The following is a 23836-nucleotide window of genomic DNA, read 5'->3' on the forward strand; positions in this document are numbered from 1 at the left end:
AGTTTGTCAAGTACCAAGCGTTTTTAATTGTTGGTTCGAAAGTGAAATTGTGATAAATTCCCTGAGCTATCGTTGGTGGATCGGGTCGATCCAGACATTGGTCCTTCGAACCGGATCATCGGTGCCATTCTACAAGACTGGAAATCAACTTCAATCGGAACGGGTAGTCGGTGACACTCTACAAGGCCGGAAGTCAACTCCAATCGGAAATTCGGAAGACAATTGAGGAATTGTCCATCGATTCTATTGTTATCACTGGGAGAGCAATAGACCCAAAAGAATTGCTTTGTGGATAGCATTCTTTCTTCAAGGATCACCGTTGGCCAAGGGAGGACTATCGTGTGTGGACAGGATACTGAACGAGGACAGGATTACAGTTTCTCCAGGTAAAAAATCTACGTTCAGTATATGTCCAGCCGAATTAGGAAGACAAAATACTTACACCAATATTTCGTCGTTTCTACAACCATTCTGAACCGATTTGGAGCATCTGTTGGAACATCAAGCGACAACTGCTGAGCTGTGCGTTTATTGCTGTGGACCCATACAACCGATCTGGAACCCTGGTACAAGGCAAACCAACCAACCCCATAAGTGAGACGGAGAGGAGGAGCCGTAAATTGTTGCCCAGGTTAGTGCAATTTACTGCAGTATATGCTAGCCGAAGCTATCTTCAGAAAATACACGTTTTTGATTGAGTTTTATACCCTCTTCGACTGACTTCTCACACGTATCCCTGGTATTGCAATTGAGTTGCGATATTCCTGAAATTTGGTCAATTTGGCAAGCGAATAGTTTCGCTGGAATTCCATTGAGTGACGTCATTCTTCAGTTTCGCATTCTGCATTGGGTTCAACTGTTTTTCTGTAAGGTCAGTTATACAGTATATGCCTAGCGAAGCTAGGATATTGCAGAATTCTACACCAGTTCCCTTTTAATTTACCGGATTCACAAAACGCTGAGGTAAAATGCCGCCTACATCCAGTTCCACCGCAAAGAAGGCGCCATCATTGAAGCAATTGGTTATTAAATTGAAAGAAATCCAAGCAACGTTCAACGATATTTGGATATTTGTTGAGACGTTCAAAGAAGAGACATCCGCCAGCCAAGTGAACGTGCGCCTACAGAAGCTTGATGATCTTTGGGAGAGATTTGGAGAGACATTGGTTGATGTCAAATCACACGATGATTTTGTAGAAGAAGGAGATTCTTATCAGAAAGAACGACAGGAGTTTAGTGAGCGTTATTACTTTGCTAAATCCTTCCTGATGGATAAGGCTAAAGATAGACAGGAGCCAGGTTTTCTAGATCAGTCCGTTCGTGGCCACGATGCATCTATGTTGGGAACGCTAGATCACGTGCGCCTTCCGCAAATTAAATTGCAAACGTTCAATGGGAACATCGAGGAATGGTACAGCTTTAGAGATCTTTTCACTTCTCTTATACATCTCAAATCGGATCTTCCGGAGGTGGAAAAATTCCATTACTTGAAGGGTTGTCTTCAAGGAGAAGCGAAAGCGCTGATAGATGCCTTGCAAATCACGAAGGCTAACTATCAAATCGCTTGGGATATGTTATTAAAGAGGTACAACAACAGCAAGCAATTGAAGAAGCTTCAAGTAAAATCACTCTTCAAGTTGCCCACACTCACCAAGGAATCTACTTCCGATTTGCAAGGTTTGCTAGAAGGTTTCCAGAGAATCGTACAAACATTGGACCAGGTTGTACAGCCCGGCGATTATAGAGACCTGTTGCTAGTGAACATTCTCACTTCTCGTTTCGATTCAACCACTCGAAGAGGATGGGAAGAATATTCGTCCACGAAAGAGCAAGACACCCTGCAGGACCTGACAGACTTTCTACAGCGACGTGTTCGTATCCTGGAGTCTCTACCGTCGAAGCCAGTAGATAAATTTGTGCATCAAATTCCACCCGCTGCCAAGCAGAAGCCATCCGTTCAGAGGACATCCTATAGCGCAGTACAAACCTTCAGTGGCTGTGTAGCGTGTGAGGGCCATCATCCACTATACCAATGTAGTACTTTTCAACGGATGTCAGTCGCAGAGAGAGATACGTTACTCCGTAAGCGTTCTCTTTGCCGAAATTGCTTCAGACATGGCCACCAAGCAAAGGAATGCCAATCCAAATATTCATGTCGACATTGCAAAGGGCGTCATCACTCATTGGTATGCTTCAAAACACAAAGAGAAGGAAACCCAAAATCAATATCAACGGCAACACCATGCGCTTCCACTTCCGGCGGTAATGAACCATCCACCTCGCAAATGGCTAACGTGGCAGCCACGGATTCATCCATTTCGAATACTGTCCAAAGATGTGCGTCGCAGGTTCTACTAGCAACAGCAATCGTTATCGTTGAAGATGATGAAGGTGTACGATTCCCAGCTCGAGCGCTTCTCGACTCCGGATCAGAAAGTAACTTCATTACTGAGAAATTAAGTCAGCGGCTTAGGGTACACCGAGACAGGGTAGACATTTCGGTGTTAGGAATTGGATCCCTAGCTTCAAATGCGAAGCAAAGAATAAGGGCGAAAATAAGGTCGCGTTTATCAAATTTTTCACGCGGAATGAACTTTTTGGTGCTCCCCAAGGTCACTGTTAACATTCCAACTGCTACAGTGGACACTACTGGATGGAAAATACCACAAGGAATCGAATTGGCCGATCCTTCCTTCCTCATATCCCAACCTGTTGATATCATACTCGGTATCGAATTCTTCTTCGACTTTTTCCATGGGGGAAGAAAGATAGCATTGGGTGATCACTTACCTGCCCTGAATGATTCAGTTTTCGGATGGGTGGTGTGTGGCGGTGCAACAGCTATTGGCCAGCCACTACACATAAATTGCAATGCATCGACTTCAAATAATTTAGAATCGCTTATGAAACAATTTTGGTCCTGTGAGGAAGTTGGTTCGACGTCAAACTATTCACCAGAAGAGGCACGATGCGAGGAAATATTCACTGATACGGTTCAGCGTGACACCAACGGTCGTTATACCGTATGTTTACCCAAGCACGAAGGCATTGTGGATCAATTGGGAGATTCAAAGGAAATAGCGCTTCGCCGTCTTCAGGCAACGGAACGACGATTGGCACGAGATGTTGAATTGAAAGATCAATACACTTCTTTTCTAACGGAATATTGTCGTCTAGGTCACATGGAGAAGGTAACTGATAACGGAGAAATCAAACGTTGCTATCTACCGCATCATCCGGTGGTCAAGGAGTCGAGCAGCACCACTAAAGTACGCGTGGTCTTCGATGCTTCTTGCAAAACTTCTACGAATATTTCTCTCAATGATGCACTGATGACAGGGCCCACCATTCAAGAGGAACTCCGATCGATTGTATTACGCTGTCGTACAAAACAAATAATGGTTGTAGCGGACGTCGAGAAAATGTTTCGACAAATAAATATGCATCCCAAGGACCGACCATTGCAATCGATCCTATGGCGAGCATCACCGGCAGAAGACGTTGCAACATATGAGCTAAACACGGTCACTTATGGAACGAGACCGGCACCATTCCTAGCCACTCGTACGCTAAAGCAATTGGCAATGGATGAACAGGATCATTTTCCAGAAGCTGCCAAGGTAATCATTGAAGACGCCTACATGGATGACATCATCACAGGAGCCAATAATCCAACAGAAGTATGCAACCTGAGAATGCAACTAGAAAGCCTGATGAAAAGCGGTGGATTTTCTCTCAGGAAATGGGCGAGCAATTGCCCAGAAATATTAAGAGGAATTTCTGGAGAGAACCTGGCGATACAAAATTGTATTAATTTAGATACAAAACCATCAGTTAAAGCATTAGGACTTACCTGGTTACCTGATGAAGATTTTTTCCGATTCGATTTTAAACTTTCCACGACCGACGATGAAACAATACTTACTAAACGTCGGATTCTTTCAATCATAGCCACTTTGTTTGATCCTCTCGGGATAATAGGAGCCACAATAACAACCGCGAAAATTTTAATGCAATCCCTTTGGATTTTGCGTGACGATAATGAAAAATTATTAGAATAGGATCAACCGGTACCCAAAACGGTGGGCGAGAAATGGCGAATTTTTTACAAACAACTTCCCCTCCTGAGAGAAATAAAAATTAAACGTTGCATAATAATTCCTAACGCTGTGTCGGTGGAGATCCATTGTTTTTCGGATGCATCAGAGAAAGCGTATGGCGGTTGCATTTATGTAAAAAGTCAAAACCTAGAAGGGAATACTGAAGTTCACCTCTTAACTTCAAAATCAAAGGTTGCACCTTTGAAAACGCAAACAATTCCGAGGCTCGAGCTGTGCGGGGCACTGCTCATAGCACAACTTTACGAGAAGGTGCAGAAGGCTATCAGAGTAGAAGCGCGATCCACATTCTGGACAGATTCTACGTGCGCCTTAAACTGGATCCTATCCGCTCCGAATAACTGGACTACTTTCGTCGCAAACAGGGTGGCGAAGGTCCAAGGCATAACAGAGGGTTGTGCCTGGCGTTATGTTCCTGGTACACATAATCCTGCCGATCTCATATCCAGAGGCATCTCTCCGGGCGATATTGTATCCAATAAATTTTGGTGGCATGGTCCCAGTTGGCTTGCAGAGGGTCCCGAGAATTGGCCTGAATCCACGACTAACATAAGCCGGAAGGATGGCTCCACAGAACGTCGGCGTACAGCTGCTGTTGTTGCAGCTTCCACAGAAGAAGATTTCATTGGCTGGTATCTGTCAAGGTTTTCCTCCTACACAACGTTGATTCGTCACACTGCAATATGGAAAAGATTAATGAAAATTCTACAAAACTCACCGAAAAAGGAAACTTATCCATTCATCACTACGGCTGAGCTTCGAGATGCAGAAAACCACCTAGTTCTCCTGGTCCAACGCGAGGCTTTTGCTGCCGAAAGGAAGGCACTGGCCAATGGAGGAATGGTATCCAGCAAATCACCATTGAGATGGTTTTATCCATTCCTGTCACAAGAGGGTCTTCTCAAGGTTGGCGGTCGTTTGGCTCATTCAAAGGAATCTGAAAATAGTAAACATCCCATAATTTTACCTGCTCGGCATCGAATCACTCGAATGATAATGCAAACTTACCATCGGAATTTGCTCCATGCTGGCCCACAGCTAATGCTGAGTGTAATTCGCCTTCGATTTTGGCCTCTAGGAGGCAGAAGTGTGGCAAAACAAGTAGTTCACTTATGCCACAAATGCTACCGCACAAAACCTACCACAGCACAACAACTAATGGGAGAACTTCCAGCACCACGCGTGACTGTGTCTCGACCATTTTCGAAGGCAGGCGTTGATTATTTCGGGCCAATTTTTATCCGTCCCGCACCGCGACGAACTGCAATCAAGGCTTATGTTGCACTTTTTGTTTGTTTATGTACCAAGGCGATACATTTGGAACTTGTGTCAGATTTGACAACAGATCGATTCATACAGGCACTTCGCAGATTTATAGCACGCAGGGGTAGGTGCTCAGATATTTACTCCGACAACGGTACCAATTTTATCGGAGCAAGGAACAAACTCAACGAAGTTTTGAAACTTTTGAAAGATTCCCAACATCACGCAAAGGTGACGAAAATTTGTGCAGAAGAAGGCATATACTGGCATTTTAATCCGCCTAGTGCTCCTCACTTTGGAGGTATATGGGAGGCAGCAGTTCGATCGGCGAAACACCATATATTGAGAGTTATTGGAGACACCCCAGTATCACATGAAGATATGTATACACTGCTTGTACAAATTGAAGGATGCTTAAACTCCAGACCTATTACACCGTTATCAAATGATCCAAATGATTTGGAACCGCTGACACCAGCACATTTCCTGATAGGATCGTCGCTTCAATCAATACCTGATCCAGATTTTTCGGCGGTACCATTGAATCGTTTGAATAATTGGCAGCAAATACAACGGAAACTTCAGGACTTTTGGAAGAGGTGGAGACGTGAATATCTTTGTCAGCTGCAAGGCAGAACTAAAAGGTGGCGTCCTCCTATTGCAATCGAAGTTGGTAAATTAGTAGTAATACATGATGATAATCAACCACCCATGAAGTGGAAAATGGGCAGAATTGAACAAGTACACCCAGGAGAAGATGGAATTGTTCGTGTAGTAACTTTGAGAACGGCTACAGGGTTACTAAAAAGACCAGTGGAGAAAATTTGTCTACTTCCAATGCCAGACAACACTGACATTTAATAGCGTATCAGAAACATTCTTTCCTTCCCCATCCCAAGTCGAAGAGGTTTTTTATATATTTTCAGAAATAATCTAATTTCTGGGTGGGCGAGGATGTCGGAGTTGGCAGCCCCCTATGGATGATGCGCCACTGGCAAAATGCGAATTATGGCAAAGATATGTGTATGAGTGTATGTAAATAGAGAAGGCGATAGGGTAATTGTCAGTGTAATATTTTGTTATCTATAGAGTGATTGTTGTCTTTGAATTTCAAATGGTTGTGTAAATTAAATAGAAAGTATAGATTTAAATGAAATAATAGGAAATAGATATAGAGTTGAGAAAGGAAGTTAGTCTCAGTCCAGTAGTCAATCCGTTCACATGTAAAAATAAATGTACTTCCTGGTAATAAATCCGTGTAGTTTGTCAAGTACCAAGCGTTTTTAATTGTTGGTTCGAAAGTGAAATTGTGATAAATTCCCTGAGCTATCGTTGGTGGATCGGGTCGATCCAGACAGTCTGTGTTGGGGAAACCGTAAATCGGGCCAATGAAAACTTGGAAGTTAGGGCGTTCAAATAACGGTTGACATTTTACAGTTATAAAATTGTTCATCTCATTAAAAAAATAATATTGTATTAATTGTGATAGACGCGGCGTAGAAATATTTCCTATCAATTGATGCAAACATCTTTCCGATCTGTTAAGAAATGTTTGAGTTATAAGCATTCGAAATACGGGTAAGGTTAGCACACAAATCGGCAGAACAAATGTATTGAAAAAAAATGGGTGGGTTTTATCTATGATATAACCGCAAGGTTTACGTGGGACTACCTTAGCTTAGCAATCATTTGTTTGTATTGATTAAATTTTTGATTGAGTGAAACAATTTCCGAATTTAATTGAATTCAATATCTTTACTTTTTAAGTAAAGAGATTGAAAAAATGCCATGTAATGTCATGCATGCATTGTGATAGATTATGTTCTTCGTTCCAAGTAAATTGAATGACAGTCCTTTTACGTTTGGTTTGATGCCTAGGACAAAATATGTGAACGGAAGAATTTTCAAACGATTATTCTATTTTACATTTCACTCTGAAGGTTGCATCTCTCTTCTTCGAACAGCGAATTTACATGAATTGATGAACTTCTGGCACTCAGTTTCGATTTTGACATGTACGTCGAACGCATATTGTTTGATCGATAGGCGTTATCGCAGCAACTGGTTATCAATATTTTGCCTAATCATCAAATGGTGTGCGTAGAAATTCAGTGAACAGCACATATGAATTTTGCTTGCTTTATACTTGATAGTTCATTCGCCTCTAATGTCTGCACGATTTTCCCAGGTTCCCAAGTTTAGAAGACAGTGTAAAGGAAACATATTTTAGTCTGCACAAAGATAAGCGAGTACCAAAGTACGTATATTGGGTAAACACATTTCAATCGGAACAAAAATACCCCCGACTTGCATGAATTGACAATGCCAATTTCCCCACGCTTCATGAATTTGAAGTCTGTGTAAGGGTAACACATTTCAGTTGGAAGAAAAATGCCTCCAACTTACGTTATTTGCAATGCCAATTTCCCCACGCTCCTTGGATTTAAAGTCTGTGTTAGGGAAACACATTCCGGTCGGAACAGAAATACCCCTGAACTGCATGAATTTGCAATGCCAACTCCCCCTCACACCTTGATTCTGAAGTCTGTGTTGGGGAAACACCTTTCAGTCGGAACAAAAATACCCCCGACTTTCATGTATTTGCAATGCCGATTTCCCCAAGGCTGCTTGGTTATTTTGGCTGTGTTGGGGAAGCCGTAAATCGGGCCAATCAAAACGAGGCAGCTAGGTCGTTTAGATAACGCTTAATATTTTACAGTTATTCAATTCTTTATCTAATGAAAAATAGCATTTTATTAATTACGATAGACGCGTAGAAAAATTTCCTATCAATTGATGCAAACATCTTTCCGATCCGGTAAGGAATGTTCGAGTTATAAGCATTCGGAATCTTTCATTTTTTCCTGCATGTTCTGTGTAGGTTTTCATTTTACCCCCCATATACTCCGGTTAGACGTAGTCCCACGTCAAAAAACGAAGTTCCTCCAGTTTTCATGAATTTAAACCGTTTAGAGATTAACGAATTGTGATGTATAGCACAAATCTTAAATAATTTCCGATTCAATTGGTATGCAAATCATGAGAATTCGTTAACAGAGAAAATAGTTATTAACGTTAACTTTATTTTATAAGAACGTGACCTGTTTTCTGATTTGGCACCCTTTCTGAAAGACGAACTTCTACGTCAAAAAAAGACGGGTGGGTAATGTCAGGGACATAACCGGAGAGACGTAGGACTACACCAAGGAGTGTCCATTATTCGAATATCATGGAGCACAGATCCCAGAATGACCATCTTTTCATGTACAAAATTACAGAAAAAAATCAAAAGATGAAATAAAACTTCAGCTCTCAGCGAACACTTAAACGTTTAGATTCAAATACGAAAAAAACAAAATTGGTCGTGCAAATGTCGTGCGGTGCAAATGTTACAGGGGTTATTGTTCAGCCGGCAACGAACATATAATTGATGACAAGCATATCGTAATAGGAATTTACCGTCTGGTATCGTGATATAATTGGACTTTTCACTCCTCATGAATAACTGTGTTCTACTAGTCAAGTCCTTCATTTGATACCCATATTGATGGGGTTTAGAGAAACTATGTAATCCGCCATTTTGTAGCGGTCGCCATCTTGGATTTTCAAGATCATTTTTAAAATCTCCAGTATTCTATCAAATCGACCGCGATTAGCCACTCATTCACCCGGCGCGACACTTCCACCGCTTTTAACACACTTCGATAGGTTCTCCTGCTCCACATCCTTTTGAAACTCCTGTCTCTCACTCTTGCGGTATCGCACCGTATACATCCCCGGCAAATGCAGCAATCTCTTATGCTGAAAATCAATTTCAAGATAGCGTCTTTCCTGCTTGGTGTCCGATGATAGAATGTGGCCAAGCCCCACCATCGCTCACTTCATATAGCCATATAGTTAACGTTGTAGCGACCGCCTATATTTATTTATAATCTCATTTTTGTCTCCCTCCTTCACCTTGTCCACACGTTTCGCCCGTACCCGTGGTTGCTTGTAATGAATAGCTGTTTGCTGCGGGAACCCAGACGAAATGTATGGAAAAGTAGGGAATTCTTTCTTCCAATTTTTCATCAATTTGAACTTTATATAAGCTGAAAACCGTAATGTGTTGCATATAAACAATTGCTGAGGATATTTCCTATCAATGTGTGTATTTGAAACCAAAATCCATTTATTAATTGAGGAGGTATTAGCGTTCAAAAACTGAACACCTTTTTACCCCGAAATATTGAAATGGGCTCCTATATTGAAAGGTTAGACGTAGTCCTACGTCAAAAATACAGGTTTATATTAGGCTGTCAAAAAAGTCCTGCGGTATTTTTTTGAATTTTCATTTGTTCATAAACTTAGTTGCAATCATCTGTTTTAAGTCAAATATGCGCCGTTTTGTACTACTTTGTACTGTACTTACAGTACTACTATGACAAAGGCAAAAATGCATCTCAAGCTGCCAATAAAATTTATGCAGTTTATGGACCCGATACAGTTTCCATTTCCACCGCACAACGATGGTTTCAACGTTTTCGTTCTGGTGTAGAGGTCGTCGAAGATGCGCCACGCTCCGGAAGGCCTGTCGTCGAAAATTGCGACAAAATCGCTGAATTAGCCGAGAAAGACCGGCATAGTAGCAGCCGTAGCATCGGCCAAGAGCTGGGGATAAGTCATCAAACCGTTATTAACCATTTGTAGAAGCTTGGATTCACAAAGAAGCTCGATGTATGGGTGCCACACACGTTGACGTAAAAAAACATCTTTGACCGTATCGACGCATGTGAATCGCTGCAACAAAATCGACCCGTTTCTGAAGCGGATGGTAACTGGCGATGAAAAGTGGTTCATTAACGACAACGTGAAGTGCAAACGGTCGTGGTCGAAGCCCACTGAAGCGGCTCAGACGGTGGCCAAGCCCTCATTAACGGCCAGGAAGGTTCTGCTGTGTGTTTGGTGGGATTGTCAAGGAATAATCTATTATGAGCTGCTTCCCTATGGCCAAACGCTCAATTCGGACCTGTACTGCCAACAACCGCTTGAAGGTAGCACTCATGAAAAAGAGGCCATCTTTGATAAACAGAGGCCACATTGTCTTCCATCAGGACAACGCCAGGCCGCACACTTCTTTGGTGACGCGCCAGAAGCTCCGGGAGCTCGGATGGGAGGTTCTTTTGCATCCGCCGTATAGTCCGGACCTTGCACCAAGTGACTACCACCTGTTTTTGTCCATGGCGAACGAGCTAGGTAGTCAGAAGTTAGCCACAAAAGAGGCCTGTGAAAATTGCCTATCCGAGTTTTTTGCCAATAAGAAAGCGAGCTTCTATAACAGGGGTATTATGAAGTTGGCATCTCGTTGGGAACGAGTCATCGAACAAAACGGCGCATATTTGACTTAAAACAGATGATTGTAACTAATTTTATGAACAAATGAAAATTCAAAAAAAATACCGTAGGACTTTTTTGACAGCCTAATATTAGAGATGAAACGGATATCCGGTAACTATCCAGCCGGATACCGTAATATAAATAAAGTTTCATAATTACTCACATGTCAAAATTGTTATTCAAATTGAATTATCACTACCATCAACGATGGTTTCGTTTAAAAGGTGTTGAAGACTGCAATGAGCTGTTATTCTCAGAGGATTCGTCTCAAGATATTGATTTTGATACTTTTTTGTCTGTCTGTTTCGAGAACTCATAAATGGTCTGACCTGAACCTCGGGTCGAAAATGGTTGCAATCGGATGATTATCAGTATCAGGAATTCTTCTCCATTTCCCGACAGCAGTCACTCACCAGTTGGCAAAACCAATGGAACAGAGATGAGCTTGGGAGATGGCTATACTCTATTATCCCCAAAGTTTCAACGAAGGCCTGGTTTAAAGGGTTAGATCTTGACAGAAATTTTATTAGAACTATGTCCAGATTGATGTCCAATCATTCCGCGCTAAATGCGCATCTCTTCCGCATAGGGGTTGCTACTAACAATTTATGCAATTGTGGTCAAGGATATCATGACATCGAGCACGTTGTCTGGTCATGTAATGGATTTTGCAATGAACGAATTGAACTGGTTACCGATTTAGAGGCTCAAGGAGTACACTCACGAATGCCAGTTCGTGATATCTTAGCTACTCGCGTTCCTAATTTTATGTTCCCCATATATGTCTTCATAAGAAGCGCTAATGTTTTTATTTAGGTCTCATTTCCTACTCCCACTGTCCATTCTCCCTTCCTTTCCTTTTACACAAGCAGAACTTAGTACCCGTTGAGATAAGATCATTACAGGAGCTATTAATATAACAAGGAGGCACTCACTACCAAAGGATACCGTTACTACATCATCTGGCGATGTAGTTGTAATTATTTTTTGACGTAGAACTACGTCTTGCATTAAGGGTGGCAAATCAGAAAACAGGTCACGTTTTGATGAAATAAAGTCAACGTTAATAACTATTTTTGCCGTGGACGGATTCTGGCGATTTACATATCAAACGAATCGGAAATTCCATAAGATTTGTTTGATATGCTATACATTACAATCCCATAATCTGTATATGGTTTTAATTGATGAAAACTGGAAGCATTCCCATTTACTCATACATTTGTTCTGTCCATTTGTGTGCTTTCCCGAACAGAGTTATCAATAACGAGCAACTTATCGACGAGCAACGAAGGGGAAATCGTAAGATGTAACGTCTTCGTGAACAAAGGAAAAGAAGAACGAACGAAGGGGAATATTTGCCTAGAGTATAAATAGTGGATCTAGCTGAGGCAAACTTTCATTCTTCGGGAGGAAATCGACTGTTGGGCGAGAAATCGTTGCTGGGTGAGCTGGACGGCGAGGGATCCAATGCCTTTCTCAAGGCAATGCGGTGAAGGAGTAATATTATGGATAAAGTTTGTTTCGTTTATTTAGTCACCAAGAAAGTAAATGTCGTTCTGAAATTTTGTATGTGATTTGGTTTCGCTTGTCAGTAGCAAAACTTTCTCCACTAAGGATGACAGCTGCGCTTATCTCGAGCGCTTATCTTATCTCGATTGACTGTATTGTTCTGCGAGCACAAGAGTTAATCCTAAAACAATTATATGATTCTACAATAAAAAAACATTTCAGGGCGACCAAACTGGTAGAACGGTTATTTCAAAATTTCTTAGCATTAGCTAATTAGACTTAAGTTAATAATTATGTAGTGATCTTCTTCTTCTTCAATGGCACTAACGTTCCTAGAGGAACTTCGCCATCTCAACGTAGTATTACTTGCGTCATTTTTATTAGTACTTAGTTGAGATTTGTATGCCAAATAACACGCCTTGCAATGCATTCTGAGTGGCAAGCTCTAGAATACGCGTGATCACAGTGCAAGTCGGAGGAAATTTCTTTGACGAAAAATTCCTCCGACCAGAACGGGAATCGAACCCGAACACCCGGCATGTTAGTTATGACGCTAACCACTCGGCCACGGGAGCACAATTATGTAGTTATAATATATTCAAATTGTTTTAAAACGTATTGCTTAATGGTGGCTCTTTATCCACTTGAGCCTAATTAAATCAATAAAGGAAAAAAAAGAAGTGAGTTCGGTGTGCAGTCTCATCCTTATCCAAATAGTTTTTTGATTCAGCAACATGCGAAAATACCTCAAATGTATGAAAGCCCAATACACTTCTTCACTAAACCTAACAGTTGTTGAGTCTTTTAATCAGTGAATTTGTTGCCGATCATAATAATTTCGATTTGTGGTGAAGTAAGTGTACCCCTTCTCAGACTACCATCCCTGAAGACAGTTCTAAGTTTGCTCTCGTTCTCAATGAAAATAATTGATTGCTGATTGCATGTAACTCTTACTCTTATTCGGCCAGTATTTAAATTATCTCAAAACAAACAAACTTACAAATATCTACTTATTTTAATATAAACCATTATCAGAAAAAAAGTGTTCCAAATTCCTTGCAGAAAACATGGTACACTACTAAAAAAGGTTATTTTTTCAACTAGCAATAATCGCACCTCGGTAAAACCTCATTGGTTGCGATATCGCAGCTAAATATTGGTTGCGCAGAGCTAAATAGGATATTTATTCTCAACTAAAAATTATAATTCGTTCAATTTTTTTTTATTTTAAAATGTGGTTATTTCGTTCTCACATTTAAAGCTTTCTTTGCACTATGTCACATGCCGTTTCTCTTAATTTCGTATTTGACGATTTTTTCCATAGTCCTCTGACTATCCTTAAGGCTGATTTAGTATCGAAGTATCTGTACCAGTATCGAACAAGTAATTGGCCTCTAACTTGAACAGAGTGTCTGTTCTCTATTCACTGGATACTTCAACTAGAGCGCTGACTGGCATCGTCTAAATCAGCCTTTAGTTGAATATGACTTTGTTGAGCCCTGGTTTTGACAAAAAAATACGTGATTCATTCGACGTTCGTGCATGCAGTTTTGGTTTCGACATGGGCGGCCTTGCGGTAATTAGCCAGAACCTTAGACAAGGCCGATTAGCTGTTTCTCTGTTTTGGCCACGAAATTATTGGAGTTGATCCGTCGTATTAGGATATCCTAACAATTTTCTATCGGTCGCAGTTGGGAGATTTTGGACATTACCTTCTCACAGATCGTCAGCATCCGTTATGACCTCAAAGTCGCGCCACAAGAAATATATTTTTATTAGAACCTTCAGCCGCTTCAGCTGGGTGATTGCCTGCTGCTCAGACACGACCGGTTGTTTTGGCCAGGTACTTCTTCGCCCTTCGTCCAGTAGCTCTGGCCTGTCGGTTCAAGGCGCAGAACGATGATACCACCTTACTCTCGGTCTTCCTCTTTAGTTTCTGTTGCACTTTACGGAATATTTGATTGGAAAATTTGTTCTTTGAATCATATTTTGTAGTTTTAATATAAATCGTCATTCGAAATAAGTCCCTTTTTATGCATATCTTTTTAAAATGTGCCTTGCCGCTACGGTTGGTGTCCGTTGTTGACGGCTTTGTTTGGGAAGCACAGAACATATGTATGGAGAAATGGGAACGTTTCCAACTTTTCGTCAATTAAAGTGGTTAGTCGTAGTGTAGAGTTTATCAAGAAAAACAGAGGAATGTCGATTCAATTGATACATAAATGATCAATATCTATTCGCACCAAAAATAGCTACCTTTGTTGATAGGGATTGCATTACCGTGCCAAAATTTCAATAACCGGTTATTCGGTAATGAAAATTTCATTACCGGTAAAACCGGTAAATTATCGGTAAAAAACATACTTCAAAATAAACCATTTACTTGAAGAAACGGCTTTTATTTATAATGATTAGATTGTAAATAAACATTTTGCAAGTTTTTGCTGATTAACACTAGGTTTACGGACGTTTATTATATACCTATCTCTACGAACACGTGTCAATTTGAAGGAAGAAAAAAGAAAATGGACATCAATATATATTTACCTCGATTAATGCATAAAAGTAGAATATGTGGAGATGGGATATAAATGCAGCCGATTTTTGTTATTTTCCATATAAAATTAGAAATGCGTCAAAATGACGTGTAAACCTAGTGTTAAGGTAATACTTAAGGACGCAGAGAATGTTAATTTGGTTGTCTTCTAATCTAGATCGGATCTCATTAACAAAATTTCCAAAAGAGGAAAACACCCGTTCAGAGTCCAATTATGTTGGGCGTATAGTACGAAGAGTATCGAATACCATTGTCATCCGGGTTGCCACATATACAGAATATTCTATATTTTACAGATTTCGCGCCAAATTCCAGATACAGAATCTGTGTATACAGAATTACAGATTTTCAGCAAGAATACAGAATTTACAGATTTTTTTTAAATTCAATTTTAAATAATGAATTTATTACAGCGCATACATTGATACCTTGATTTACAAAAAAGTAGAACACAACGCAACAATATGGCTTTCGTTGGAGGCAGTTGTTAAGCAAAATCTTGGGCGATTCGAAGAGCTTAAACTATTCTTTTCGTTCCAAGTTAAGTATGACCATAATCAATCCACCATATATCGATTCTTTTAAACGATCATATGACCAAATCGATTATGCTGTTCCTAAACATTGTTCTATCGCTCATCAATGAAGTCAATTGCACTTTTCAATCAGAAAGTTCTCAATTTTGCGAACTTTATAATGAGACAAATATGTTATTGTTTATCATATCGGGTATCTTATGTTTTGAGAGCTACGTGCAACGATTCGCTAAAGCTGAACATGATGTGAAAGATTTTGAACACTTTCTGAAGAAGCCAGAGGATGTTTACGTTGGTATCGTGAAGAAGCTGAAAAAGTATTGGATGCAGCTAGGAAGCTGAACTTTAATTCGATTTGTTGTGATTTCTATATTGAACTCGTGAAACAGATTTCAAAGAAATTTCAAATTTGATTTCAGCGATCCGGTTATCAAAACTGCGGCCTTGATAAACCCCCCAATTTTCGTCAAACTACCAAAACTTAATGATTTGATACGCCAAATTCCTCAATTTTTTGAAGTAATAGACAAGGCTTGGGTAATGAACGAATTGGTCCCAGCTGTTGGATGTCAAAAGGCGCCTTTTTGATAACATTCATCAGCGTCTGTAGAGCGAGTATTTTCGCTTTACAATGCCAACGAAACAAAGACCGGAAATCGGTTTGCCCCCACAATTACAGACTCTATTTGCGAAAAAGTATGTATCGGCTCAAGGAGGAGCTTCAAGGATGAAATTGGCGAAAAGTTTTAAAGCAAAGTTCAACAGAACCATGTATAAACAACATAAAATTCAGAGGATTACAAGGATAGAACCTTTTTATGATTTATTTTGTTGCATTGATACTACATCAACAACCCATAAATAATAAAAATAAAATCAAAATGAAAATAAACCTTCATGTTAATTTTTTTTCCTCAATTTTTCGATAAAGATTTTTTATACAGATTTCTTTTCCTAAGAATACAGGTATACAGGGGGTCTTCGTAGCCACTTGGTTACGCGTTCGCTTACTAAGCGATCGATCGTGAGTTCAAACTCAGGGCTCTCAATTGACCATCTTTGTGTTGTTATAGAATAACTACGTCCACGCAACCATCATCAGCTATGAAGATCGATCCACGGTGGAACAAAGATCGATTTATCCATACAACTGCTCTGCTCTGCAAGAAACATCGGGCTGCTGTTCTATAAATAACCCAACAATGATCAATATCAACTGTCTCCGCTGTCCGGTCTGCTGAACAATGGAAGAACAGATAGAATACCCTTACGCCTAAATGGCTACTACAGTGTAATTTACCATAATGTAATGGAACAGAAAATCTAACGCCTAAATGGCTACTACTTCTACTGTGTAATTTACAGTTTATAGAAACATAAACATATGTACATGTACACGATAAAAAAAAAAACCCGGCTCCGTTACAGATAAAATGCTAATGAGCCTGATAAATAAATAAATGGGATAAAAAATAAAAAAAAAAAATACAGGTATACAGAATTTTACAAAAAAAAAATACAGAATGAAATGTGGCAACCCTGATTGTCATGTATTTGCCTCTGATGCCCTCTATACCATAACTCTTGTCCGAGGATTTTCATTAATCCGTTTATTGACGTTGAACTTGGACTGGACGTTGATACTTTGGATTGTTGCAATCGTCGGTCAATTTGATGCTCAACTGTTCTGCAGGTTTCGCAGGATCTGCATATACGAAACGTTTTTCTGCAATCCTTCCAATCAGGACTTCAAGCAGCTGCTTCGATTGTACCGATAGCTGCTCTAGCATAAATTGCAATCTGATATCAGTTTCATTAAGGGTTCAACAGCGACCAGAACTGGTTCGAGGGCATCAACCAATTCCTCCATCGCTGTCAGCTCTTCATCACTGAAGCTTATCTTGTGTTTCGTTTTCAGATCGAGTAGCGATTTTTGAACTGAAGTCCAGAGGACTTAGAATCGGTGTGTTTTTTCGATTTTATTGGATTCCCGAGTAATATTTTAAAGCGACATAAAGGCAAATATTATTTATAGTGTAAAAATAAAAATTACCGAAATTATCGGTTATTGATTGTAAAATTACCGGTAATTCGGTAATGGAAAATGGCCCGTTATTATCGGTAAAACCGGTAACGGTAAAACCGGTTAACAATCCCTATTTGTTGATGCTATTTCTTCTTATGAACATTATTTGGAATCCTTAACACGTTGAGTCCCGAATTGTTCTTGCAGTGTTTTCCGTTCAGCCCGCATGAAGAGCGTTTGCACAATATCAGTGTCGGTCCCAGCTCCCAAAGATACTTATTGTATATGTTGTATTCCAACCAATATCCTCCTTATGAGCGGGTGGTGGGTGGTACAACACTGACGGTGACAATTGTGTCCACAGCAATTCCAGTTATTCAAGTGGTTGTGGTTGAATAAACTTCACAATTTTCACAGCACAAAATACATTTATTTTATATTCAGGGACATATCTTAACAACTAATTGTACTACACACAAACTGAACAACGATTTATTCTCCTCTCTCTCTCTCTCTCTCTCTCTCTCTCTCTCTCTCTCTCTCTCTCTCTTTCTCTCTCTCTCTTCTATATGCAAACATGAAAAAACAAAGCAAGCAAAACAAATTCTAATTCACTCTCACAAGTTCTTCTCTCGCGTTATTGTTTAAGGCTGGAAACCCAGAGCGCTTTATAGCAAAGCGAGAGCCAGGGATGTAGTAATGGGTGTGTTGTTATTTACTTGCAGACAGTATAAATAGAAAATAGTCAGAAATTCGACTAGAATTTTAAAAATTAAGCACAATTTGTAAAACATCCAAAAACAAACCATGTATATTTTAACTGTCTTATTTTGTAACTGTCAGTACCAGTCAGTCAGCGCTTTCCTACCAAAAAGTTCAACGTCGGCCCCTAGAAAGCGACGCGGGGCTCAACGTGTTAATGAAAGACTGAAAGACTGAATACCAGTCTTAGATTTAATGATAGTAAACCGCAGACGCAATAATAGAAGTAGCTAAATTGGGTCACATGATTGGATGAGTCATCAACAATTGCACAACTCCTTCGTTCGGTTTTGCTACAATGATGCATTATTGGATGCTGTGATGAGCAGAGATGCCAACCTTCCTGATTTTTCAGGATTTCCCAGACTTTTTGGCATGCTCCCTGATATCCTGAAGAACACTCTATTTATACTGATTTTTCTGAAATGATCCTGATTTTTTTCTGATTTTTGTACTCTTGACATTATTCGTAATAAATATACTGGTTTTCATGTCAAAATTTTCTGTCATGATAACTTAACTTTTTTTTTTCTACCCTCAGTTGTTTGGTGGCTTTCCAAAATAGTGCTAGAAAATTTCATGAAACCAGATTGTCTGACGAATTTATGTAATTACAACGATATTAAGTTTGAGGAACAACATTGCTTTATTAAGGATAATTTGTATGTAGGTGTATTCCCAGAGTTATTAATGTCGGAATACGTTTCAGAGTGTAAAATTACTCAAGAGAAAATGTTTAAATCCACAGTTAATATAAAAAGATTATATATATAATTTGTTCGTCTGATTCAAAGAAGAATCAACTTTAATGATGGGACTATTTAGTATGGTGTAACCGTACTAAATATCCTAAAAATTAGAAAAAAAATCAATTATTCTTCCACTGCTGATATACTTTTCTCATTTGTTGAGTAAAGATTCATTCCAAAGCATGGACGATGAATTCAGTGAAAATTTGAATATTGATTTCTCTGCAATTGATAGTGGTGATGCTGTAGGTTTTACGGAAAAAAATATAATCGATCAAAAGGTCAGGCGAAACACTAGCATTTCCGCTTATGCGAGGATTTAGACCAACCCAATATGAGCTATCCTGATTTATCCTGATTTTTATTTTCATTCTTCCTGATTTTTTATAATTATGGTAGGCAACCCTGGTGATGAGCCTTTGATTGGGTATAATTGAAATCTTATACATGTAGAGTTGTGGATGTCACATCGCAGCAATGTGTTTATAATACGGACATCGGAGTGTCATCGTTCAGGAGAGTGCTATACCGAGGGTAAAGGAAACCCTTTGAACAAAACACCCGTGCTTATTCGGCTCATGTGAATTCTTCCCGTGAATTGCATAGACTAGAGATCGATATAAAGTTCTTGAAATGCGTCTGGTGATGCGTATGTGAGATAAGGAGATAACAGTGCACACCTTTGTGCTCAAGCATAACAATGACAACAATGACAGTGGATTGGTTCGACAACTCGCAAGCAGATCGGACAAGTTATTAATCGATCCAACAAAGGTGTTTTTTTCACATCGAATAATAGTGTGCTTTTTCATCGGTTGCGCTTGCGAGTGTAGCGAAATTTAAAGTGGTGCGCGCTGAGGATCCAAATCAGACACATTCATCACACACGCCACACAGCCGCGGCAAGTAGAAATTTATTTTTCTTTTGTTTCCCTATCATTCCTTCTTCCTTCTGTGCACGATATACACCATTGTTCAACTTTGTGTTAACCAAATCGGCAAACGTTGGCATTAGGGGTGATCATTATTTCTTATATACCGTTGAATTTTTATTGGAACGTTTTTTCATTTTAGCATTTTATTTGACATAAAATGAATCATAACCTTATAAAAAAATATTTTTTTTTTCACTCATTTATTTATTTTGAATCATTATATTCTGTTCATATCGAACAGTTGACCGATTTTTTTTATATGGCTGAGGGCGGGAAGGATCCCCCATCGACGCCATTGAATATTTCCGATACTGATCCTCCTCCTGAAGAGCAGGAAGATGAAGCAGAAGTTGAGGAAGAAACTTCTGTATATGAAGTTGGAAGTTCCGAAGATGAGGACATTGACGAAAAACAGGATTTTCGTCCAAAAGAATACCATGAAGGCTCCAAAGGCCCATTCATTGTATACTTTAGACGAAAATCTAAACCTCTCAATGTCATTCGTATCTCGAAGGAACTTACTCAGAAGTTTTCTGCAGTTACCGAGATTACACGGATGGGGCCAGACAAACTACGAGTTGTCGTCTCAAGCAGGACCCAAGCGAACGAAATCACGCGCTGCGACCTCTTTGCGATTGAGTATCGCGTATACGTGCCCTGTTGCAACGTCGAAATAGACGGCGTAATAACCGAAAAGGGTTTGACTCGAAAAGAGATTATCGATGGTGTCGGTCGCTTCAAGAACTCTTCACTAAAAACTGTGAAGATTCTTGCATGCGATCGACTGAAATCTGTGTCACAAAATGACAAAAATGACAAAAGGGTTCTCAATCGGACAAACTCTTTTCGTGTGACTTTTGAGGGTTCCGCCCTTCCAAACTACGTTGCAATAGGTGCACTTCGTTTACCTGTTCGGTTGTTTGTACCCCGGGTAATGAAATGCAACAAATGTATGCAACTCGGTCACACGGCCGCCTATTGTTGCAATAAAAAACGTTGCGCAGATTGTGGAGACAGCCATGATGAGAATCCTTGCGCGAAAGAGCACAAGTGTCTTCATTGCGGCGGGACCCCTCATGATCTTATCCAATGCCCGGTGTACAAACAACGAGGGGAGAAAATCAAGCGTTCCTTAAAGGAACGTTCCAAGCGGACTTATGCAGAAATGCTTAAGAATTCCGTACCAACGAATCAGGACAATCCCTACTCCATTCTGCAGAACGACGAGCCTGTTGCTGACGCTCCCAATGCAGGAAGCTCCGGTACATCGCAGGGTGCCGTCAGGAAAAGAAAAATTACTTCTTTTCCATCACTCCCCAGAAAGACGACCGAAACTTCCCAAGTTGGAATGAAAACTCGAATTGAACGTGCTGAGAATAGACCGAAGCAAGTACCTCCTGGTTTAAGCGGTTCTTCTACGCACCAGGGGTCCTCAGCACTTCCCGGAGCAGCACCCACCCCGTCTGTTCCATTTTCGCGGTCGAGGCAACAGCCACAATCTGGTTTGCTTGCGCTTTCTGACCTGGTGGACAACATTTTAAATGCTTTAAATATAAATGACCCTCTTAAAAGCATAGTATTATGTTTGCTTCCGATTGTGAGAACATTTTTGAAAGAAAAATGTGGCTTTTTAGCAGCGTTCATTTCCCTCGATGCCTAATTCAGTGCAAGAGGTCAAGGATTTGACCACTGTAATACAGTGGAATTGCAGAAGCATCATCCCTAAACTAGATCAATTTAAATTTTTAGTTCATAGTTCTAACTGTGATGTATTTTCCCTCTGTGAAACATGGCTTTCTTCAGCCGACGAACTGAATTTCCACGATTTCAACATTATTCGCCTCGATCGAAATGACTCGTTTGGTGGCGTACTATTGGGGATCAAAAAATGTCACTCCTTCTATAGAGTCACTCTCCCATCGATGACAGGCATTGAAGTTGTCGCTTGCCAGACACAAATCAATGGCAAAGACTTATGCATTGCCACGATATATATTCCTCCAAGAACCATGGTCGGCCGCCATCAGTTTTTTGATATCATCGAGGCATTGCCGGAGCCGCGGCTAATCTTAGGTGACCTCAACTCCCATGGAACAGCATGGGGGTCACACTACGATGACAGCCGTGCCACGTTGATTTATGATCTGTGCGACAACTTCAACATGACAGTTTTAAATACAGGGGAAGCAACTAGGATAGCCAACCCTCCTGCACGGGCAAGTATGCTAGACATATCACTTTGCTCTTCTTCGTTATCCCTGGATTGCACGTGGAAGGTAATCCAAGATCCCCACGGTAGTGATCACCTGCCAATAATTTTATCGATCGCCAATGAATCAGGTTCTCGTGAGTCAGTCGATATTGCGTATGACCTCACGAAAAATATTGACTGGAGAAAATTTGCAGAAACAATATCTGAAGCACTTGTTTCAATGCATGAACTTCCTCCACTCGAAGAGTATAACTTTATATCGAGTTTGATTTACGAAAGCGCACTTCAAGCTCAAAAGAAACGTGTTCCTGCTACCACTTTCCGACGTCGTCCTCCATCACTTTGGTGGGACAAGGAGTGTTCAAAGGTCTACCTTGAAAAATCATCCGCTTTCAAAAAATTCAGGAAAACTGGATTAGTGGAATGGTTTCGAAAGTACCAAGCTCTAGAAGCCAAACTAAAAGGTCTGATTAAAGCAAAAAAGCGTGGATATTGGCGGAAATTCGTCAATGGTTTGTCAAGGGAGACAGCTATGAGCACTCTTTGGAATACGGCTAGGAGAATGCGTGGCTGGAACCATACAAATGAAAGTGAGGAATACTCTGACCGTTGGATTTTCAAATTTGCAAGAAAGGTTTGTCCCGATTCCGTTCCTGCACAAAACGTCGTACGCGACATTCCGCTCCAATGCGATTATGAGAATTTTTCGATGGTAGAATTCTCAATTGCCCTCCTCTCATGTAACAATTCAGCTCCGGGGTCGGACAAGATTAAATTCAACTTGTTGAAGAATCTTCCCGACTTGGCGAAACAGCGTTTGCTGCTATCTTCTGAAATCCAAATCGCATTTGCTCGTAAAGAACAGATGGCTTCCGTTTTTCTCGATATCAAAGGGCCATTTGATTCAGTTTCCATGGAAATTCTCTCAGAGAAACTTCATAATCGTGGACTTTCGCCAATTCTGAATAATTTCCTGTACAATTTACTCTCAGAAAAGCACATGTTTTTCAATCATGGCAGCTTGAAATCTTCTCGATACAGTTTTATGGGCCTACCACAAGGCTCCTGCCTAAGCCCCCTCTTGTATAGTTTTTACGTCAATGATATGGATGATTGTCTAACTAGAAACTGCACGCTGAGACAACTTGCAGACGATGGAGTTATTTCCATCACCGGTACTAATCCCGCCGTTCTGCAAAAATCCTTGCAAGATACCCTGAACAACCTGTTCACGTGGGCTCTCAAGCTGGGTATCAAATTCTCTACGGAGAAAACCGAAATGGTCGTTTTTTCTAGGAAGCACGAACCCACCCAATTCCAGCTTCACCTATCCGGTAATGCGATCAGGCACTCGATGTTTTTCAAATACCTTGGAGTATATTTTGACTCTAAATGTACCTGGGGAATACACATTGCGTATTTGAAACAGAAATGCCAGCAAAGAGTCAATTTTCTCCAAACAATAACCGGAACATGGTGGGGCGCCCATCCAGGAGACCTCATTCAGTTGTACAAAACAACGATATTATCAGTGTTAGAATATGGCAGTTTTTGCTTCCGATCAGCTGCCAGGATTCATATTCTCAAGCTGGAGAGAATACAATATCGTTGCTTGCGTATAGCAATGGGGTGTTTGCATTCGACACATACGATGAGTCTCGAAGTCTTGGCAGGAGTACCCCCGCTTACTCTTCGATTCACAGAATTATCCTACAGATTTCTCATCCGTTGCAAGATCATGAATCCATTGGTGATTGATAACTTCGAAAATCTACTCCAACTGACTCCTC

At 40.3% G+C, this 23836-nt stretch overlaps 2 protein-coding genes and 1 non-coding gene across 4 annotated transcripts in view; 2 read left to right on the forward strand and 1 right to left on the reverse strand.

Moving 5' to 3' along the window:
* LOC129763516 (hemicentin-1) overlaps positions 1 to 23836 on the forward strand; it is a 258644-nt gene that overhangs the window by 89848 nt on the left and 144960 nt on the right. The gene's annotated exons all lie outside the window — the stretch shown is intronic.
* On the forward strand, positions 969 to 4061 carry LOC129761120 (uncharacterized). Its single transcript, XM_055758829.1, has one exon. It carries the CDS (start codon positions 969 to 971, stop codon positions 4059 to 4061), a length of 3093 nt encoding a protein of 1030 aa, XP_055614804.1.
* On the reverse strand, positions 13290 to 13430 carry LOC129763686 (U4 spliceosomal RNA). The gene has a single exon (XR_008741012.1). It is a non-coding gene; the product is annotated as a U4 spliceosomal RNA (small nuclear RNA).

This window comes from Toxorhynchites rutilus, chromosome 1, assembly GCF_029784135.1.
Source record: "Toxorhynchites rutilus septentrionalis strain SRP chromosome 1, ASM2978413v1, whole genome shotgun sequence".
In the NCBI taxonomy this organism is placed as follows: domain Eukaryota; kingdom Metazoa; phylum Arthropoda; class Insecta; order Diptera; family Culicidae; genus Toxorhynchites; species Toxorhynchites rutilus.